The sequence below is a fragment of the Olea europaea genome, chromosome 14 (genome assembly GCF_002742605.1).
Source record: "Olea europaea var. sylvestris chromosome 14, O_europaea_v1, whole genome shotgun sequence".
Taxonomy (NCBI): Eukaryota; Viridiplantae; Streptophyta; class Magnoliopsida; order Lamiales; family Oleaceae; genus Olea; species Olea europaea.
Genome location: NC_036250.1, coordinates 7,586,994 through 7,604,944, shown reverse-complemented (window position 1 = coordinate 7,604,944; position 17,951 = coordinate 7,586,994). Strand labels below are relative to the sequence as shown.

The 17,951-nt window shown below is 33.7% G+C and overlaps 2 protein-coding genes across 2 annotated transcripts; both read left to right on the top strand.

Annotated features, from left to right (window-relative positions):
- The first annotated feature begins 5,768 nt into the window (after window positions 1-5,768).
- Window positions 5,769-7,759, top strand: LOC111408999 (monoacylglycerol lipase ABHD6-like). The gene is made up of 4 exons (XM_023038882.1): window positions 5,769-6,499; window positions 6,957-7,046; window positions 7,139-7,206; window positions 7,438-7,759. The coding sequence occupies exons 1-4, from the start codon at window positions 5,843-5,845 to the stop codon at window positions 7,583-7,585; spliced, it is 963 nt and encodes a 320-aa protein (XP_022894650.1). The 5' UTR covers window positions 5,769-5,842; the 3' UTR covers window positions 7,586-7,759.
- A 2,803-nt stretch (window positions 7,760-10,562) lies between these two features.
- Window positions 10,563-14,414, top strand: LOC111409000. The gene is made up of 3 exons (XM_023038883.1): window positions 10,563-11,425; window positions 14,140-14,229; window positions 14,307-14,414. The coding sequence occupies exons 1-3, from the start codon at window positions 10,763-10,765 to the stop codon at window positions 14,409-14,411; spliced, it is 858 nt and encodes a 285-aa protein (XP_022894651.1). The 5' UTR covers window positions 10,563-10,762; the 3' UTR covers window positions 14,412-14,414.
- The last annotated feature ends 3,537 nt before the right edge of the window (window positions 14,415-17,951 follow it).

Genomic DNA, 17,951 nt, shown 5'->3' with positions numbered 1-17,951 from the left:
TTTTTTTTTTTTCTTTTTTGTTGGAGTAGTGGTGGTCGTTTGTTGTTGAGGATTTGGGTGGTTTTGGCATTGGTGAGGCTGGCGGTGTTGATGGATTTGGCGAGGGGTGGTTGGCGGTGTTGCAGTGGGTGGAAAGAGTGTTTGTGATCAATTATGTTATGATTATTTTGTAATCGATAAAAAATACGTGGCCAAATATGTGACCGTGACTAAATTTATAATATGTGACCTAAAATTTGCGACTGTGACTTACAATTGATTAAGTTGTGACAAAAAAATTAATCTTGACCAATTAATCTAATAATTTGAAATGAATATATGAGTTGTGATCAATAAAAGTTGTAATTCTGTGACCAATAAATAATTTGTGACCTATAAAAAAATTTATTTGTGATCGAAAAATAATATGTGACATATAAAATTTTTTATTTGTGATCGATAAATAAGTTGTGAGTAATAAATTGATAAATTGTGACTAGAAATTAATCTGTGACTAATTAATTTTTTGATTTGTGATCGATGAACAAACTGTGACTTGTAAAATTTTTGATTTGTGATCAAAAAATAATAAATTAGTAATTAAATTGTGAAATCGTGACCAAACTGTATAGATCTGTGACATAAATATATTAAATTAATTAAATAATTAAATCATAAATAAATTTAAATAAAAATCTTATTTTTGAATTTTGAAACTTATTTTCTTAATTTTCAAATATACCATACTTAATCTCTCACTTATGAAAATTTCCCTTGATTTATACTACCAAGCATTATTGAAGAATGCCCAAAAAAAAATTGACATATAGTGATAGTCTTTGGCGCACGTATTTGGACATAGAAATCTTATCCTTTACAAACTGATCCTCGTGGGGTTTACACTTGGGCTGGGCCTACATTACGGGACCGGCTTATCCTTCAAAGACTACCACTTGGGCCAAAGTTTGGGTCACTATGTTCAAATTTATCGAGTTGTTAAGATGAAACATCGGGTCAATACATTCGAGCAAAATCACAACGTAATGCAAGTTGAGGTCTTCAATCACCAATCCTCTTGACATTCACTAAAAACAAAATAGGCTTGAAGTGGGGGGGAGGGGGGATTGGGAATATGTCGATGGGAAATCATAGTAAGGCCAACCTCACATAAGACAAACGAAATGCCAAAATCCAATTCAAAGCCTACGAATCCCAACTAAACAAGACTAACAAGTAAAAGAAGAATTGAAGAAACTAAAATCTTTATCATGTTGTTAGTCATTTTCAATATTACGTATTGAATAATAATATCACTTCATGCATACTAATTTTCTTACTTTTATTATCTATTTACTTTGATTTCTTTTCTTTTTCTTTTTTTTCTTTTTTTTTCCAATTTTTACTTTTCACCAACTCTAATAGTATCATTCCCAACAAAATATTCTATTTCTCTATTTTTGTGTAAACTAATACTACCTTTTCCTATACAATCATGATATGGGTACATTGCGGTGTCCAATGGGGTGTTCAAAATGGACACCCAGTCGAGGCGCCTGCCACGCTGGGACCACCGGCGCCTCGACCAATACAGAGGAGCCGGGTGTCCATTTTGGACATCTTGGTGTACCACAAGCATTATTTTTTCCTATATTCTTTTATATTTTTAGGGTTCGTTTGACAAGACTCTACATTTACTTCTCATTCTTGTAAAAGATCTTTCTGATGAAACTATTTTAGATGGATCAACATTCTCTAAAATCTCTTATTGTCAAACAAAACACTTAACCATTTACACATGTTTAGAAGCAATTTCTAATTTCAAAAATTGTTTTTAATTTTTGAAAAGTCTTGCCAAACGAACCCTCAATAACATAATTATGGTGCAAAACATATTTATGCAATTTTATTTTATTTTTATTTTTAAAATAAGGAACCGCGTGAATTTTATATAATGGCCCTTGAAGAATGTAATGAAAACCATTTCTACTAGATCTAATTAAGCCAACTTAATAAGAGTAGGTTAACCACCTTTGACAAAATTCATTGGTCACCGTTCATCCACTAAACAAACAATTTATATATTTAACAGATCTACGTTGTGAAATAGTTAAATATTTTAATTGCTTAATAATATTTTTTATCATTCAATTAATTCTAAACTCTCAGATTAATCGAGTACATTAATATATAAGAATACTTTTTAATTACAGTTTTAATTATTTTTTTTTTATTGATCAACTTCGAAAATAACTAAGCCTCCATTTGACAAATTTATAAATGGTTTATAAAGAGAAATAGTAGTAGGCTGTATAAATATATGGATAATAATGTGTAATAGTTATGAATGTGTATTTAAAATTAATAATTGACTTAAACTTAATTTATAAACTATTTACATATCTATATCCAATCAGAGGCTAAATTATTAATTGTAAAATAAGTATTGTTGATCTCAAAATTTGACGGACGCATGTTCATCGAAAACCTTAGCCACTTCCCCTCCACATAGGCATCATCCGCGTACTTGAACACTCTGTTAGGAAACAAATGTTATCGACCAAGAAACAGGTCCAACGATCATTTGCACTTCAATGATCAAGTCAACAAGCGGACGAGAGATAATGAGGCAAGAGATGAGGGGATGAGATTTGGCTAGGGTTAGAAACATTACTTTATGTGTGAAATGGACTCGCATGTATAGGAGTGAAGATTTATCTAGGGTTAAAAAATATTACTTATGTGTGAAACGGACTCGCATATATAGGAGTGAAGATAGGCCAAACTAGGTTTAATGAAATTGATCCAAAATCCAAGCTTCCAATTTAATAACAATGTCGAGTCGACCTACGTGGGATTCCCTCCATTTCATGTATATCACGTAATTTATAGATATAACTAGTATTACTTCAAAATAAATAAATCATTACACTTAAATACATTACAAAAGTAACATATCAAAAGAGTCTGAAATAAAGAATACTTGAAAGACTTCATTTCGATTCATTTGTAAGTATAGTTGAACTTACTATGGCGCGAAAGCAGCATCTACGGACATAAATTCCTCGTGTTGACTACGTGTCACTAGTTTTGCAGCCATCGAGATGCCGTCGAAAGTAGGCAGTGTGGTTGATCAAAATCCAAACAACTTCGTTTATTTTAGTACAACTGAGAGCTTATAAAATTATATATGTTCACTAATATTCCTTAACCCATAATTGACCAAGAAATACAAACAAAAGAAATTGACCAATTGAAGAAAACAAGGTTTCGTGCAAGAAATTGCTCACTAATTAGATAATGTACCATTTGGTCCACATGGTCACATGGCAAGGGTCCAACTTGATTTTATGGCTCTTTAATTGCGATATCGACAACAATCTTCTAAGTCAAGAGGGATACAGAAATCTATTTATTAATTGCAATGTCCACTTGAACAAGGAATGTTGTATTACGTACAAAGTTATATTAAGTCTGTTCGATAACCATTACTTGAAAACTCTTTTTTTACATAATTTTAATTACATATTTACTCAATAAAATATTTTACACGTAAATTCAAGACTTTTTTCTATTTTTAACTACACGTTTTTGTAAAAATCATTATTCAAAATATTATTTTTCCCAATAATGATTGTCAAACAATGGCTAATGATGGGAAAACATGACACGACATGACATAACTCGGTGTACAGCCTCCCTCACAAGAGGGGGGCTTGCAATTTTTTTTCCCCCCTCCCCCCCTTTTCTAGTGAGCAAGGGTGGAGCTATGAAGGGTCCATGCATATATATATATATCCAAATGGAGTGTGAGAGAAAACTAGTTGGCGTCTTGCAGAGAATTGATATGAGTGAGGAGAAACAAAGAAAGTGAGAGAAAGTGGGTTGAGTGTTGTGATAGAGAGAGACTTAACTTGCAGACTTTCAGCAAAGTGGAGTGGGTGTTATAGATAGTGAGGTGGCGTGTATTGGTGTTTGATGAGAGAGAGCATTTTGTAACAAAATATTATACAAATTTCCCTCAATTAAATTGTTTCTTTAATATTTAAATTTAACAATTTGATATTAGAGAGTAGCAATTATAGATGAATTTTTGAGCTTTTGGGGTTCCTGTACAAAGGGAAATTCTAAAGCTTCTACAAAGTAAGTTTGATTACAAAGAGGTCAATTAAATCACGATAGAAAACCTAAAAGTCGTAGACGTAATGAAAAAGTTCAATAACCAAAAATTATACCACGTGACAAATTTACATAGAGTTTTATTTCTAAGAACAAGATCTACAGGAAGTAGCTGACGGAAGTGACACAATACCGCCAAACAAAATCATGGCTCTATAAAAGTAGATAATCAAAGCGAGTACGACTATGTTTGTCATTAAGACAACAATCAAGAAAGAATTGTTAGAGCATGTAAATGATACGAATACATAAAAAAAAAATTCCGCATTGAATAACAATTCTAGCTCCGCCCTTGTTTGTGAGGTGGCTATACACCGAGTTGTCAAGCTCGGTGTACAAACATCAAATTCCAAATATTTTTTTTAAAAAAAATGCACGACAAAATGTTGTAAAAAGCACACTACAAAGCTAACCCAAACGAAATTTCTTCTCAAAGTTTTTGAATCTTTGGTCAAAGGTCTTGTAGAGTTTTTGAAAAGTTTCGATTTCTAAAACGTATTCAAACAGAAGCTTAGGCCGTGGTTGATTTGCCGTCTTCGGTCCATTTTCCGTTTTCGAAAACGTGAAAAACGCATTTGGTTCGTCGTTTTCGAAAACACATTTTCGAAAACAAGTTAAAATTTATAAATGAAAATGCAAAATGACTTTTTATCGTTTTCAGCGTCTTCAATTATAAATGTCGAAAACGCTCAAAACGCGAAAAACATGCCATTTTCGGGGAAAGCTAAAAATCGTTTTGAAAATGAAAATGGAAAATGAAAACACAAACCAACCATTAACTTAACTTTTCTGGATTTTTTTTACAATCTAATAATCTATATTATCATTAAAAAACAAATTTTATTTTACATCATATAAATTGAGTGTATGTATTAATATTCTATGAATGATGGAAAATCTCCGAACCTAATTTTGCTAATTTTATTATAATGAAAAACAGGAGGTTTTATCATTTTACTGGTCACGCCTTTAGTTTTGGGGGGGAAATTAGGTTAATTAGATGAGCAGTAATTGCAAGAATTTGATCCTACTCATTAGTCAGCTTCAAAATCTTTTTTTTTGTTGACTTTGATAAGGACCCATTCCCATGAATTCTACTACTTTACATTACGTCAGTTTCAAGATTGATATTACACGACTAAAAAAAGCTCCGGACTTGATTAATTTGTCACGCTAAAATTTTATCCTCTAACATGCCCCATTTAATGTAGACCAAAACTTGAACCAAGATTTTTCTAATAAGAATTAGAAGAAAAACCTAAATTCCGCAGAGGTTCCGACCATCCAAAATATTTTACCATTTCGTTTGAAAAAATGGTGTAAATGTCCAATGGCCAAGGACGCACGACTTGACACAATTAACGATTTTTCCATAATTGTTCAATCCGCTTTTTACCTCTAATTCAGATGACACAAAAAGTCAGAATACATACAAATATAAACGAAGAACGTAACGAGATAAAATTTACAATGTGAAAATTAGAAATTTTAATTGAAAATAAGAGGTCACAAAATAGTTGATACAAATATACAATGGAGCCAACTGCCCAATCATTGTCTTGGTATTATACAAATAAATTCTCACATTCAATGGAAGCAACGGATAACAACCAACCAAAACCTACTCTCTTTTTTCCTTGTATAAAATCCCTCTCACTTCCTGTCCGTAGCACTAAAACACACAGTGATGGTGAACCTGGTTGCAGCTCAAAAGCCATTGTTGCATGGCCTGATGAAAATGGCCGGCATTCAACCTCACACAATCGAGATCGAACCGGGCACAGTTATGAGCATTTGGGTCCCCTCTGAAACAATCCAAAAGCCAAAAAAATCTAAAACCGCCGAGGTCGCCACCACTGTCAAACCAACGAAACCCGTAGTGGTACTAGTCCACGGCTTTGCGGCCGAGGGTATTGTCACCTGGCAATTTCAGGTGGGTTCATTGACAAAAAAGTACTCAGTTTACGTGCCGGACCTGCTCTTTTTCGGCAGTTCAGTCACTGACAGCTCCGACAGGTCGCCGAGGTTTCAGGCTGAGTGTCTGGCCAAGGGGCTGAGGAAGTTGGGGATTGAGAAGTGCACGTTGGTTGGATTTAGCTACGGCGGTATGGTTGCGTTTAAGATGGCAGAATTGTACCCTGATTTGGTGGAAGCACTGGTGGTTTCTGGTTCAATTCTGGCTATGACGGACTCCATTAGCCATACAACACTTAGCAGCCTTGGGTTTAATTCATCGGCGGAGCTTTTGTTGCCGACTACCGTTAAGGGCTGCCGGGCACTTCTCAAAGTTGCCGCTCATAAGAAGCTTTGGTTCCCTGATCGGCTTCACAAGGACTTTCTTGAGGTTAGTTGCAACGGTCAAACCGAATATTTCTTTTCATTACGTTTGTCGATATATCCACCGTACCCTGGACAGTCCAAAACCGGGATGGATTGGTCTGACCCATCAATCATCATGGATCTAGTTTTCGTCGACCTTGGTAATGGCAGTTGGCTCTATGGTTCGCAGTCCATACGATAGAATTTGAAACAATAACAAGTTCGACCCATAGAACTAACATCTCGATTCACTTTACTAACCACAATATTTGTTCTTTTGCTTTACTCAATCTTGGGAATACAGGCACAGAAACTAAGTCAAACATAATTGGTTTTTTCCTGCATCATCAACGACGTAAAAGCAATATGTGTACTGTCGTCTCTTTTTTCTGTAACGTCACTGTAAAAAAAAAAAAAAAAAAAAAAGATTATTAATTTAAATAAATTTAAAATGATGTGGTTTAACTTTGCATTGATGATAGGTGATGTTCAACAACAGAAAAGAGAGGGAAGAGTTGCTGGAAGGTCTTGTGGTTAGCAATAAAGATACTAACATCCCAGAGTTTCCACAGGTGTATATTTCACCATAGGCTTTTAAACTAAGTTTAACCCAAGTAATTATTTTTAATTAATTTTCACCCAAATTTTGAGGTCTTTTTTACAGAGGATACATCTTCTTTGGGGCAAGAATGATCAGATTTTCAAGCTGGAACTTGCACAGAAGATGAAAGAGTAAGTTTTAACATGTTCTTCAAAATGGCTCGAATGAGAATACTAATCTTAAATTCTGACGACTTGTTAACATTTTAGATGGAGTTGACCTTTCTCGGTCCTAAGCATGTCCTATTGAACCCGTTTAGGGACGATAACCCATGTTAGGACAAGACGTGATTACTTGTGATGTTTGATTTAACAAACGTGAAATTTTACTTGATATTTGTTAAATTGTTTTACATGAAATAGGGAGCTCGGAGACAATGCTACAATTGAAGGCATAGAGAAAGCAGGACATTTGGTTCACCTAGAACGACCATGCGTCTACAATAGGCGTCTCAACAAATTTCTTGCTTCCTTCCATGCACATGCAAATCAAGCCAAATATGAAGTTTAATTCAAGTCTCCACTCATTTTGCTCCTTAATTTCCTTTTGTAAAAATAATGGATATTTAATTTTTTTATATGTCATAGAACACTATGACTTTGGTGTATTAATTCATTATTCATGCTATTGATTGATGTTAAAAAAGGTTAGAGAATGGATTGGTGAGATTGATTTAGATTTGAATTCAAACTATGAAACTCTTTTGTGTGGATGCAGGGAGGGAGGTGGGAGTGACAGATCCTAAAGCATTTTTTAAATTTTTCTCAAGTTTAGAAATTATATAATAATTTTTATACATTAATACATATATAGTTTGTCTCTCGTTCAAATTTTCATCTTTATGTGAAAATAGGGTCAGTCATGTGATTGTCGGGGCCCGAGGCGAAGTTCATAAATTGGGCCCCCAGACGGAATCAACGTAAATACAAAATTCAACGGTATATCTTGCATTCTATTACTAACTTAAAACTTAACATTAAAATAATGAACAAATATATTAGTTCAACGATATATTATGCAACCTAATGCCCAACGATTAACCTAAAAGACAATTACGAAATATCTCAATTATCTCACAATTAGAGTTTTCAATATAGTTACTACGTACGCCTATGCAATTTTAATCATATAATAACCAATCATATAAACCGATCAGGCCATCATTATATAAGCCGACAAGGATTCAAACATCAAGTCGTTGTTGAATTGAGAAGTAAAATTTCAATGAAAATTATGGAATCACACCCTTGAGAATTCCACCGTCACAATTCATAAGCCTGAAATAAAAATTTCATCATTACACAATGTCCTATTACCTTATGCTAGTCAGGGACACTAAATAGTAAATAGATACCAAACGTGATGCAGGTTCAAGTAGGACACAGATTCTTGGATCAGGATATATTGAACGAATTCCTATTTTCCATTTTGCACATCTAGTAACATTTTCGATTATTTACGCAAAAATTTAAGCATTACAAATTTACGGAAACAATACAAAATTAAAATGACATACAAACTCTAGAGTTGTTTTAAAAAATTTGTGACCTTGTCTTGATGAAATTAAAATGGATCATCGTTCACATTGTCACAGGCATGAGGAAAAACGAATGGAAAATCAATTTTGCCTTTAACTCTCTAAACCCTTAATAAATAAATAAATAAATAAAAAACCCGGAGCCGAGGAGCAAGGCAGTAGATAAGATAGAAGAAGGGGCCAGGCTCCTGGTGGAGGAGAGGAGACGGTTAGGATAACGAACTTGAAACGCGGAGCCCGAGCGGCCGGCGAGCAAGTGGTTAGTGGTCAATTAGGCCCCTTTGATTTTGGGCCTGAGGCGTAGGCCTCAAATGCCTCGGCCCAGGATCGGCTATGTGTGAAAATTCTAGCTTCGTTTATGATCTCGGAGTATAAACTTCCTTCAATTTTCTTAAGACCTTTACATATGAAAGAAGAAGAAGATATGGACGAAAATATGTAATTTTCGTGAATGAAAATGGTCTAAAACCGTCTTTTAAGTGTAGGAATCTCGCACTTGGATTGAAACAATAAACTCCTACCATTGTAATGAGTTCTTGGCCATTAGAGTATAGTAAGTTAGAAGATTTGAAGATAAAAAAAGCAAGTGATTCAACTACATGATGATGCAGGGACTAATTAAACACAACGTTACTAAGAAATTTTGGTTAAACAAATGAAAAAGAACATTTATGTTTCAGCATCGGAACTTTACTAAGCAATGTTGCAATACTATTTGTTATGGATTAAAGGAATAATCCGTATTACCAAGAGCAATTAATCATACAGAAAAAGAAAGAAAAACAAAAATAACACACGACATAACTTGAAAGACTCGGTCATAGGAATTTAGACCACCTACGTGTTGGTAAACGAGAACCACCTCGACTGGATCAGAGTAAACAACAATGTCGAATCAGGCCGCCCCTTGCCTTGAAAGAATTCACATGCCTTCACTCTTAATGTGAGATCTATATGCATCCGTCGAAATTACATCATACCGAAGAAGAGAATTACAATATGTTTTGAATTCTTGCATCTTTATGTCTTCTCTCTACTATGATACACATAATGGAGACTCGCCCTAATATTCTTTATACGGAGGGAATTCCTCGGTTGGTTAGAAATCTAACATTTGTTTACCATGTTTTGAGCATTTTAAAAAATGCATCCCCATTTACTGATATTTTTCACAAATTTTATGAACAGAAGCATCACCTGTCGTTCAAGATTTATGTCCTTGCATTTCATTCATTACCTTTTAGGTCTGCAAATAAACCAGGTCATAAGCAACAGATATTTAAACAATTAACCAAAGTAATAATGGAAAAAAGAAAAAAAAGAAAAAAAGTTAAATTAAATTTACAGTGGATGCTCTGTAGCAATTAAACATAGCCCTTCTTTGAGTCACATTATTTTCAAAAAGAAAAATGTATTTTTAAATAGTGAGTTGATGAGAAATGTTTGGTTAAAATATAAGAAAAATTTTTAAATTTATGTGTAATATTATTTTATTCAAGAATGTATAATTAAAATGATATGAAATTATTGTTTAAAAACGTTTTTTTTTTCAAATAATGTGGATCGGATAGGGCTAAATGATTATCACCCAACACAATCGCACGGGAGATGTTCTTGTCCTTTTCTTGATTATTCTATCTTGTGATCATCAGCTCAACAAGCTGCTGAATTCTCTCTGTGGAGCAAGGGACCTACGAGGAAAGTGTCAATATTGGAATCATATTGTCAGAAGTTCCACTTCAAGAATATCTAAGCAAATTTCATTAAACATATGTTTTCCATGAATATTTTCAGAATTTTCAACGAAAATAATCAAAATGTCAAAAATGCTTTTTTGAGTTTTATTTTATAAATTTATTCTTGTAATTGAAAATATATGTTCAAAAAATCAGACCAAACACATTTTTAATATTTTACAAAAACTAAAAATTGAAAACAGCAAATCAAATACACTCTAAAATACATGAAAACATAAACGAAGATCAGGATGAGATAAAATTTACAATGTGAAAATTAGAAATTTATAATTGAAAATGAGTGGTCACAAAATAGTTGATCAAGGAAGCAGCGGAACAGCCAAACACCTACGCTCTTTTTTCCTTGGTTAAATTCCCTCTCACTTGCTGTCCGTAGCACTAACACGCACGGTGATGGTGAACCTGGTTGCAGCTCTAAGGTCACTGTTGTATGGCCTGGTGAAAATGGCCGGGATTCGACCTCACACAATCGAGATCGAACCAGGCACGGTTCTGAGCATTTGGGTCCCCTCTGAAACAATCCAAAAGCCAAAAAAATCTAAAACCACTGAGGCCTCCGCCGACTCCACTGCCAAACCAACAAAACCCGTGGTGGTACTGGTGCACGGCTTTGCGGCCGACGGCATTGTCACCTGGCAATTCCAGGTGGGTTCATTGACAAAAAAGTACTCAGTTTACGTGCCGGACCTGCTCTTTTTCGGCGGTTCAATCACGGACAGCTCCGACAGGTCGCCGACGTTTCAGGCGGAGTGTCTGGCCAAGGGGCTGAGGAAGTTGGGGATTGAAAAGTGCACGGTGGTTGGATTTAGCTACGGCGGTATGGTTGCGTTTAAGATGGCGGAATTGTACCCTGATTTGGTGGAGGCACTGGCGGTTTCTGGTTCAGTTGTGGCTATGACGGACTCCATTAGCCGTGCAACATTTAGCAGACTTGGGTTCAATTCATCGGCGGAGCTTTTGTTGCCGACCACCGTTAAGGGCTGCCGGGCACTTCTCAAAGTTGGAGCTCATAAGAAGCTTTGGTTCCCTGATCGGTTCCATAAGGACTTTCTTGAGGTTAGTTGCGATATACAAGCCATATAGTTCTTTATATATACACGGATTTGATCTAATAAGTACCTGTGCCATACTCAGGTGTCAAACTACAATGGGTGATGTAATTAATTTTAAATCTAACCATTATCATTCACCACTATTGTAGTGTGTCACGCAACTCGATACTTAATATAAGCTAAATATTGATGCTTAAAAGATCATGACTTAGTATATATATGAACACCATATGCGGCCAAGGGGTGTAGCAGCCCTGGACGGTCCAAAATTAGGATGGTCTAGCCCGTCATGGATGTAGATTTCATCAACCTTGGCAGTATAGTTCACGGTCGATACATCTTAATTATATGAAATAGAATTTAGCAAAAAGAAATAAAAAATCTCGAATCCTCCTGAAATATGGATTTGGCTCTTGAATAAGTGCAAGTATACAAGCAGCCTTCCACTTTGTACCCTTGGAGATATAACCTGCGATTTACCTCCCTCACGATACTCCAGGGTAGGGGTAGTGGAGGACCTTTAAGGTTAGGGTTTAACCTTTTTTTTTTTTTTTTTGATATGTAATAGGTCAAATCACGGCTGCCAAGTCTATATCAAGGGCTTTGCTACACTAATATAGAGGTTGACATATGGGATAATCGAAAACACACATGGAGGGTCAGCATTTTTTAGTTCATGCGGGACCCACTGCAAAAAAAAATGTAACGGTTGATCACCCTTTTTGTCAACCAATTCGATCACTTTAACTTACTTCCTATATCAATTCGGTTGACATCACAAATCATGTGAATGATAATCGCTTGTAGTATAGTCACGTCATGACTTCACATTTGAAATTACTTTTTCTCGTATCCCGATTTTATGTGCTGAAATATTAAAACATTAGTAGAAAATAATGGAAGGAAAAGGACTACAAATCTCAACTTACGGTTTATTAACATGATATGTTCATACTTGCCCACTTAATTGGACAAATAGATTTCATTTTGAAAGAGATTTAAATAAAATATTTGTTCATTTGCTTTATTCGATCTTGGGAATATAGGCACAGAAACTGAGTCAAATATATAGTTGTCTTTTTACCTCATCATCAAGGAGACATCAACCACGTAAATGCTATACGTGTACTGGTCGCCTCTTCTTTCCCTAATGTCACTGAAAGAAAAAGAAAAATAAATGATTATGCTTCAATTTGACTACATTTGAGATATAAATAAATTTCGATAACTATGGGTCAGTTTGATTAGAAGCATGGAATTTGCATGGTAAGAAAATAAATTTTAGACAATTTAATTGACCATAACTTATTTGCATGAAAATTGTTAATTAAATGTGTTTGATTGATTTAATTTTTAACCTAGAAAATATTATACTTGTCTTTTTTTATTGGTGGGTAGATGAAAGATAATTGAAAGATGGAAGAAAGTGAATTCCTTAGAAAATAAAATCTTATTCCTCCTAAAGAAAATATTTTTCTTGATTTTGAATAAAATATGATCACGTAACCAAAAGTAGGAAAGTATTTTCTATTAAAAATAATGTCAAATATAATAGCACAAAAGTAGGAATTTAAGTGAAAAACACATTTTCTATGAAAAATATTGACAATCAAATGCAAGAGTTCTTAACTTGATATTAAAATGTTAAATGTACAGCTCTAATGTATACTTAGTTTGACAGCCCTCTCACATGGGTGTCCTGCGATTATTTTAATCGCAAGCTCCACCCTCTTCATGTGAGAAGACCGTCAAAGAAGGTGTACAATATGCTATACACCTAGCACATTTCTTAATCGAATGACGTATTTGAAAAACTAGTTACATAATGGTTGGTATAAATATAAATAAAATTAATATTTTTTCAACAGTTTAACTTTTAAATAGAATTTTTGAATTGTTCAAGTTTCACCACAACTCGATCATAAAATTTACGTATAGACTTTGATAGCAAAAATTTGAATTCGTGTTGCACGGATGGAAAATGTTGAAAATATAATTATAAATAAATATATCTTTATAAAAAAAATAAAAAAAGAAAAAGGAGAACATAATGGGTTTGGTTGCTCACTTTCAATTACCGACTCAAGTGATTCAGGGGCTTTCTCAATTTAGATTGTGATTGATTTTAAAAATCCTTCTAAATTTAGGTGTCATCAATTGAATTCTAATGAAATCCGTTAAAATTTAGGTGTCCCAATTAAAATTTAAATAAAATTCAATGAAAGCCTCAAAAATTTATGTATCCTCAATAACAACTGAATTATAAGGATTTCTTTAATACGAGGATTTTAAATGATTTGGATGAATTTCAAGTTTAAAAATACATATAATCAAATCTTTAAAATTTCACTATATTTCATGATATTCTTATGAGATCTATGAAAATCTATTCAAATCTATGAAATTCATTGGGATTTATAATCTCTTAAAATCTATCAAAATCTTAATTAAGGACACCCTGAACGAGCTAGGCTGTATGTCATCTTCAATCAATAACGCTAAGGGAGGCCGGTTTATTCGTCAATTAAATTTAACAAGTCCAAGCTTAGCCTAGACCTTGAACCGGGTAAAAACTACTAGTGCTCCACTCCGGTTCATGGCCGGCTTGTTTCGATATGTCCACATACCCTTTATGACAGAATTTGAATAACTTTTTAAATTTTTTTTATTATTAATTTAAGTTTAAAATGATGTGGTTTAACTTGATATTGATGATAGGTGATGTTCAACAACAGAAAAGAAAGGGGAGAATTGCTGGAAGGTCTTGTGGTTAGTAACAAAGATACTAACATCCCACATTTTCCACAGGTGTATATTTCACCATAGGCTTTTAAACTAATTATTTTTAATTACTTTTCACCCAAATTTTGAGGTCTTTTTTACGGAGGATACATCTTCTTTTGGGTGAGAATGATCAGATTTTCAAGCTGGAAGTTGCACGGAAAATGAAAGAGGAAGTTTTAACATGTCCTTCAATATGGCTATACTAATCTTAAATTCTGACGGCTTGTTAACATTTTCGATGGAATTGATTCTTAGGCCTAGGCATTGTTGGGAATCTATTTATCATGCGCAGCGGAAAATAAAACAATTTTTATTCCCACCAGGATTCATCTTTGTGTTTAGGTAGAAATTGTGATAAAAGTCATACATTTTTCTAGATCTGCAAAACCCTTTGCTTTTTCTATGTTCCAGTAACCTTGATTCGCCACCCACAGTTGTCCAATTGTCTAACTTCCAATAGTGATCCACATAGAGAATAAGATTGCAGTATTAGGATTTTTCTTGTGCTAGCAAGAATAATGGAAAATCTCTGCAATTTTGAAAACTCTAATCATATTTATATAAGCCCGAATGGACTTGGCCTAACCCAATCCAACATTTAATTAACTTATTTAATTAAATTTGGTCCGCGAATTAATTAATTCAATTAATCAATTCATGCATAGAAATAAGCAACTCAATTAATTAATTTATCCAACATTTATTAAATTAAATAATTGACAAATCACAATTTTTCAGTTCTCCTTTTATGTGCGACCCATCAAATTCCCGATTAAGATGCCTAATGAAATGAAATATTATTTTGATCTGATCAAAATTGATAAATTAAAACACCATTTTAATTTATAACCAATTTACACTCGTCGTCCCAGATTGACATATAGTAATGTGTCAAGGCAATACATGTGATGGGAAATGTCACGTGGTATGAGAAACCAAACTCGTTCATAAACCGTGAAATTATAATCCATTCGTTAATATGATCCGATCAATTACGAGATATGGAAGTGTGTCAATCCCGATTATCGATTATATCTTTCACTTCACTATTAAGTCAATATAAGTCGAAAATTCCTTTTCGACTTATGAGTACATCTTGGTCAAAGATTTCGTTATTGACTTAATTGAATGAAACGCAGATCATAATCTCCTACTGTCTAAGAGTGACGAATCTTCTATTGGTCATTCACAACCTTCATACAATTCTTGACATACCCGAACGATGTCATATTAGCGGCCCTTGATAGAGTAATATCCAACACCGTCAAAATATGACTGTCCTCATATAAGGTACCTTGACAACCTCAAATCAAAGAATCAATTCCACTATCGAACGTTAGTGATTAACCACTGACACTCAGATAGTTATCAATGTGGAATTTCTCAGTGGGTCTCCAATGTTTTGTTCTATAACGAAACATCCACGTATTCATTTAAGTGTCACCACACTTTAACTTACGAGATCAACTACTTACTTAATAAGTAAGAAATGCCACAAGTGATGGTCTATTCGTAATAACGATATCCGTATCTCGTTATTACTTACGACCACGAACGATTTAAGATTCAATCATATGTAATTTGTATCTCACAATCATAACTCCTTGTGATTAACAAATTACGAAGATTTGAATATACGGATTCTATTATTTAATTTTATTATCTATTAATTAAATAATAGATCTACCATTAAATCACATTAATTATATATTAAAAGTATTTATGTCCAAGGTTGATTGAACATAGGGCATAATACTTACAAACTCTCAATTGCACTAGATCCAATCACTTATGTATCATATATCATAAGAGTCTATATGACGATCATGTTTATGTTATGACAACTTCTTGTCTGTGAATTTGCAATATTGTCAAATGTGGGAGTTCGTTCTTCTCTTTACGTTATTTCTATGTATTATCTCTCTGATGAGATTATACCACCTTAATACATGTTCGGATCATTGATGAGACCTTGGTTCCTTTGCTTTCACAATGGCTCTATTGTTATCACAATACAATGGCATGTAATCAACAATATTAGGAACTACTCCAAGTTCATTAATGAATATCTTGATTCACATTGCAACTTTTTGCTGCTTATGTAACAATCATGTATTAGGTTTTCGCTATTGAATCAACGATTGTTTCATGTTTGGAACATTTTCAACACACCGTTTAAGAGTAAACCAATTTCTCCATATAAAATCTTCTCAAAATTTTATCTATATAGATTGTGATGAGTTAAGCAATCTTCTAGATCTATCTTTATAGATCAAGTTGCTTCTCCATATCGTTCATAAATAAATCCTTTAACAACCATTATTTCAACGATTGAAATATAGAGATGTCGTTTCCTATAATATTAGGAATGCGACAATGCTCCCACTATCTTCTTGGAAACACACAATTCGTCTTCATATTTGATAAAATCAAACATTTTGATTTTTCCATCAAATCGAAAATTTCAACTCCAAGAGATCTGTTTTAACCCATAGTCATGGTATGCAACTATTACAACCAAAATTCGAATGGACCTCAGCATGGTTACAGACGAAAAGTTTTATCAAAGTCAACACATTGTCTTTGTCTATTACATTTTGCTACTAGCCTTACTTTGTATGTATGAATATTCTCATCCATTTCAACCTTTAATTGTAAACCATTTACAACCTATGGATTTTATCTTATTAGGAGGGTCGACCAAGGTCCAAACCTTGTTCACATACGTCGAGTTCATCTCGGGTTTCATGGCCTCTTGTTATCTCTTTTAAGTCAACGCTTAACTTTATTTTTGTGTAATTAGTAGGTTCATCATCCTGTATCAATAATGTCTGATTAGTAATCATGGATTCGCACCTTCTTAAAGGTCGAACGATCTTATTAGATTCACACAAAGCTGACATGTTCTCGGGAGTCTTTACACTTCCTGATCAAGAGTATGCCCCACATCAGATATGGGATAAAACACGAATTCATCTACTTGGTTAACTATATCTGTGGACACTTAAACTCTTTCAAGTTCTATTTTGCTCCCACTGTCCTCTCCTAGAGTAAACATTTTATCTAAGAAGACGATATATCGTGGAATGAAGACTTTTCTTCTCAATAGAACTGATATCCAAATATTTATTTTGGATATCCTACAAATATGTATTCATCGAATATATATATTCAAGTTTATCCGATTCAACGCGCTTCAAATAAGCGTCACAGATTCAAACTTTCATATGAGATAAGTTGGGACTATTACATTTTCATAGCTCGTACGAAATTCTGTTAACCAACTTAAATGAGACATAATTCAGTGTGTAGCACACTGCAATCAGTGCATGACTCTAAAACGATTTTAGGAGATTTGCATGGCTCATTTTTAATTGCACTATATCTAATAGTTTACGATTCCTCCATTCAGATGCACCACAATGTTGCCATGTATATGAAGGAGTTCACTACAAGAGAATCTCATTCTTTCTTAGATAATCTAAATTTTATTTTTAAGATATTCTTACTTCGATCAGATCTTAATGTGAGGGTATCTTTACCTATTTGTTTCTCTACTTTTAGCTTAAATCCTTTAAACCTTTCAAGAACTTCATGCTTGAATTTTATCAAGTATTCATAATAATTGATAACATAAGAGAAAACTTATCTAATGTTAATTGACATGGGTCCATATACATCACTATGTATTATGCCAATATTTATATAGACTTATTTATTTTCAAGTAAAAGGGGATTTGGTCATT

What these genes read in the sequence shown, in the direction of transcription:
- LOC111408999 (XM_023038882.1), top strand. Translation starts at nt 5,843, where the DNA reads ATGGTGAACCTGGTTGCAGCTCAAAAGCCATTGTTGCATGGCCTGATG. An exon ending in TTCACAAGGACTTTCTTGAG is followed by an intron (nt 6,500 to 6,956) that starts GTTAGTTGCAAC and finishes CATTGATGATAG; the next exon opens with GTGATGTTCAACAACAGAAA. An exon ending in ACATCCCAGAGTTTCCACAG is followed by an intron (nt 7,047 to 7,138) that starts GTGTATATTTCA and finishes TCTTTTTTACAG; the next exon opens with AGGATACATCTTCTTTGGGG.
- LOC111409000 (XM_023038883.1), top strand. Translation starts at nt 10,763, where the DNA reads ATGGTGAACCTGGTTGCAGCTCTAAGGTCACTGTTGTATGGCCTGGTG. An exon ending in TCCATAAGGACTTTCTTGAG is followed by an intron (nt 11,426 to 14,139) that starts GTTAGTTGCGAT and finishes TATTGATGATAG; the next exon opens with GTGATGTTCAACAACAGAAA. An exon ending in ACATCCCACATTTTCCACAG is followed by an intron (nt 14,230 to 14,306) that starts GTGTATATTTCA and finishes TCTTTTTTACGG; the next exon opens with AGGATACATCTTCTTTTGGG.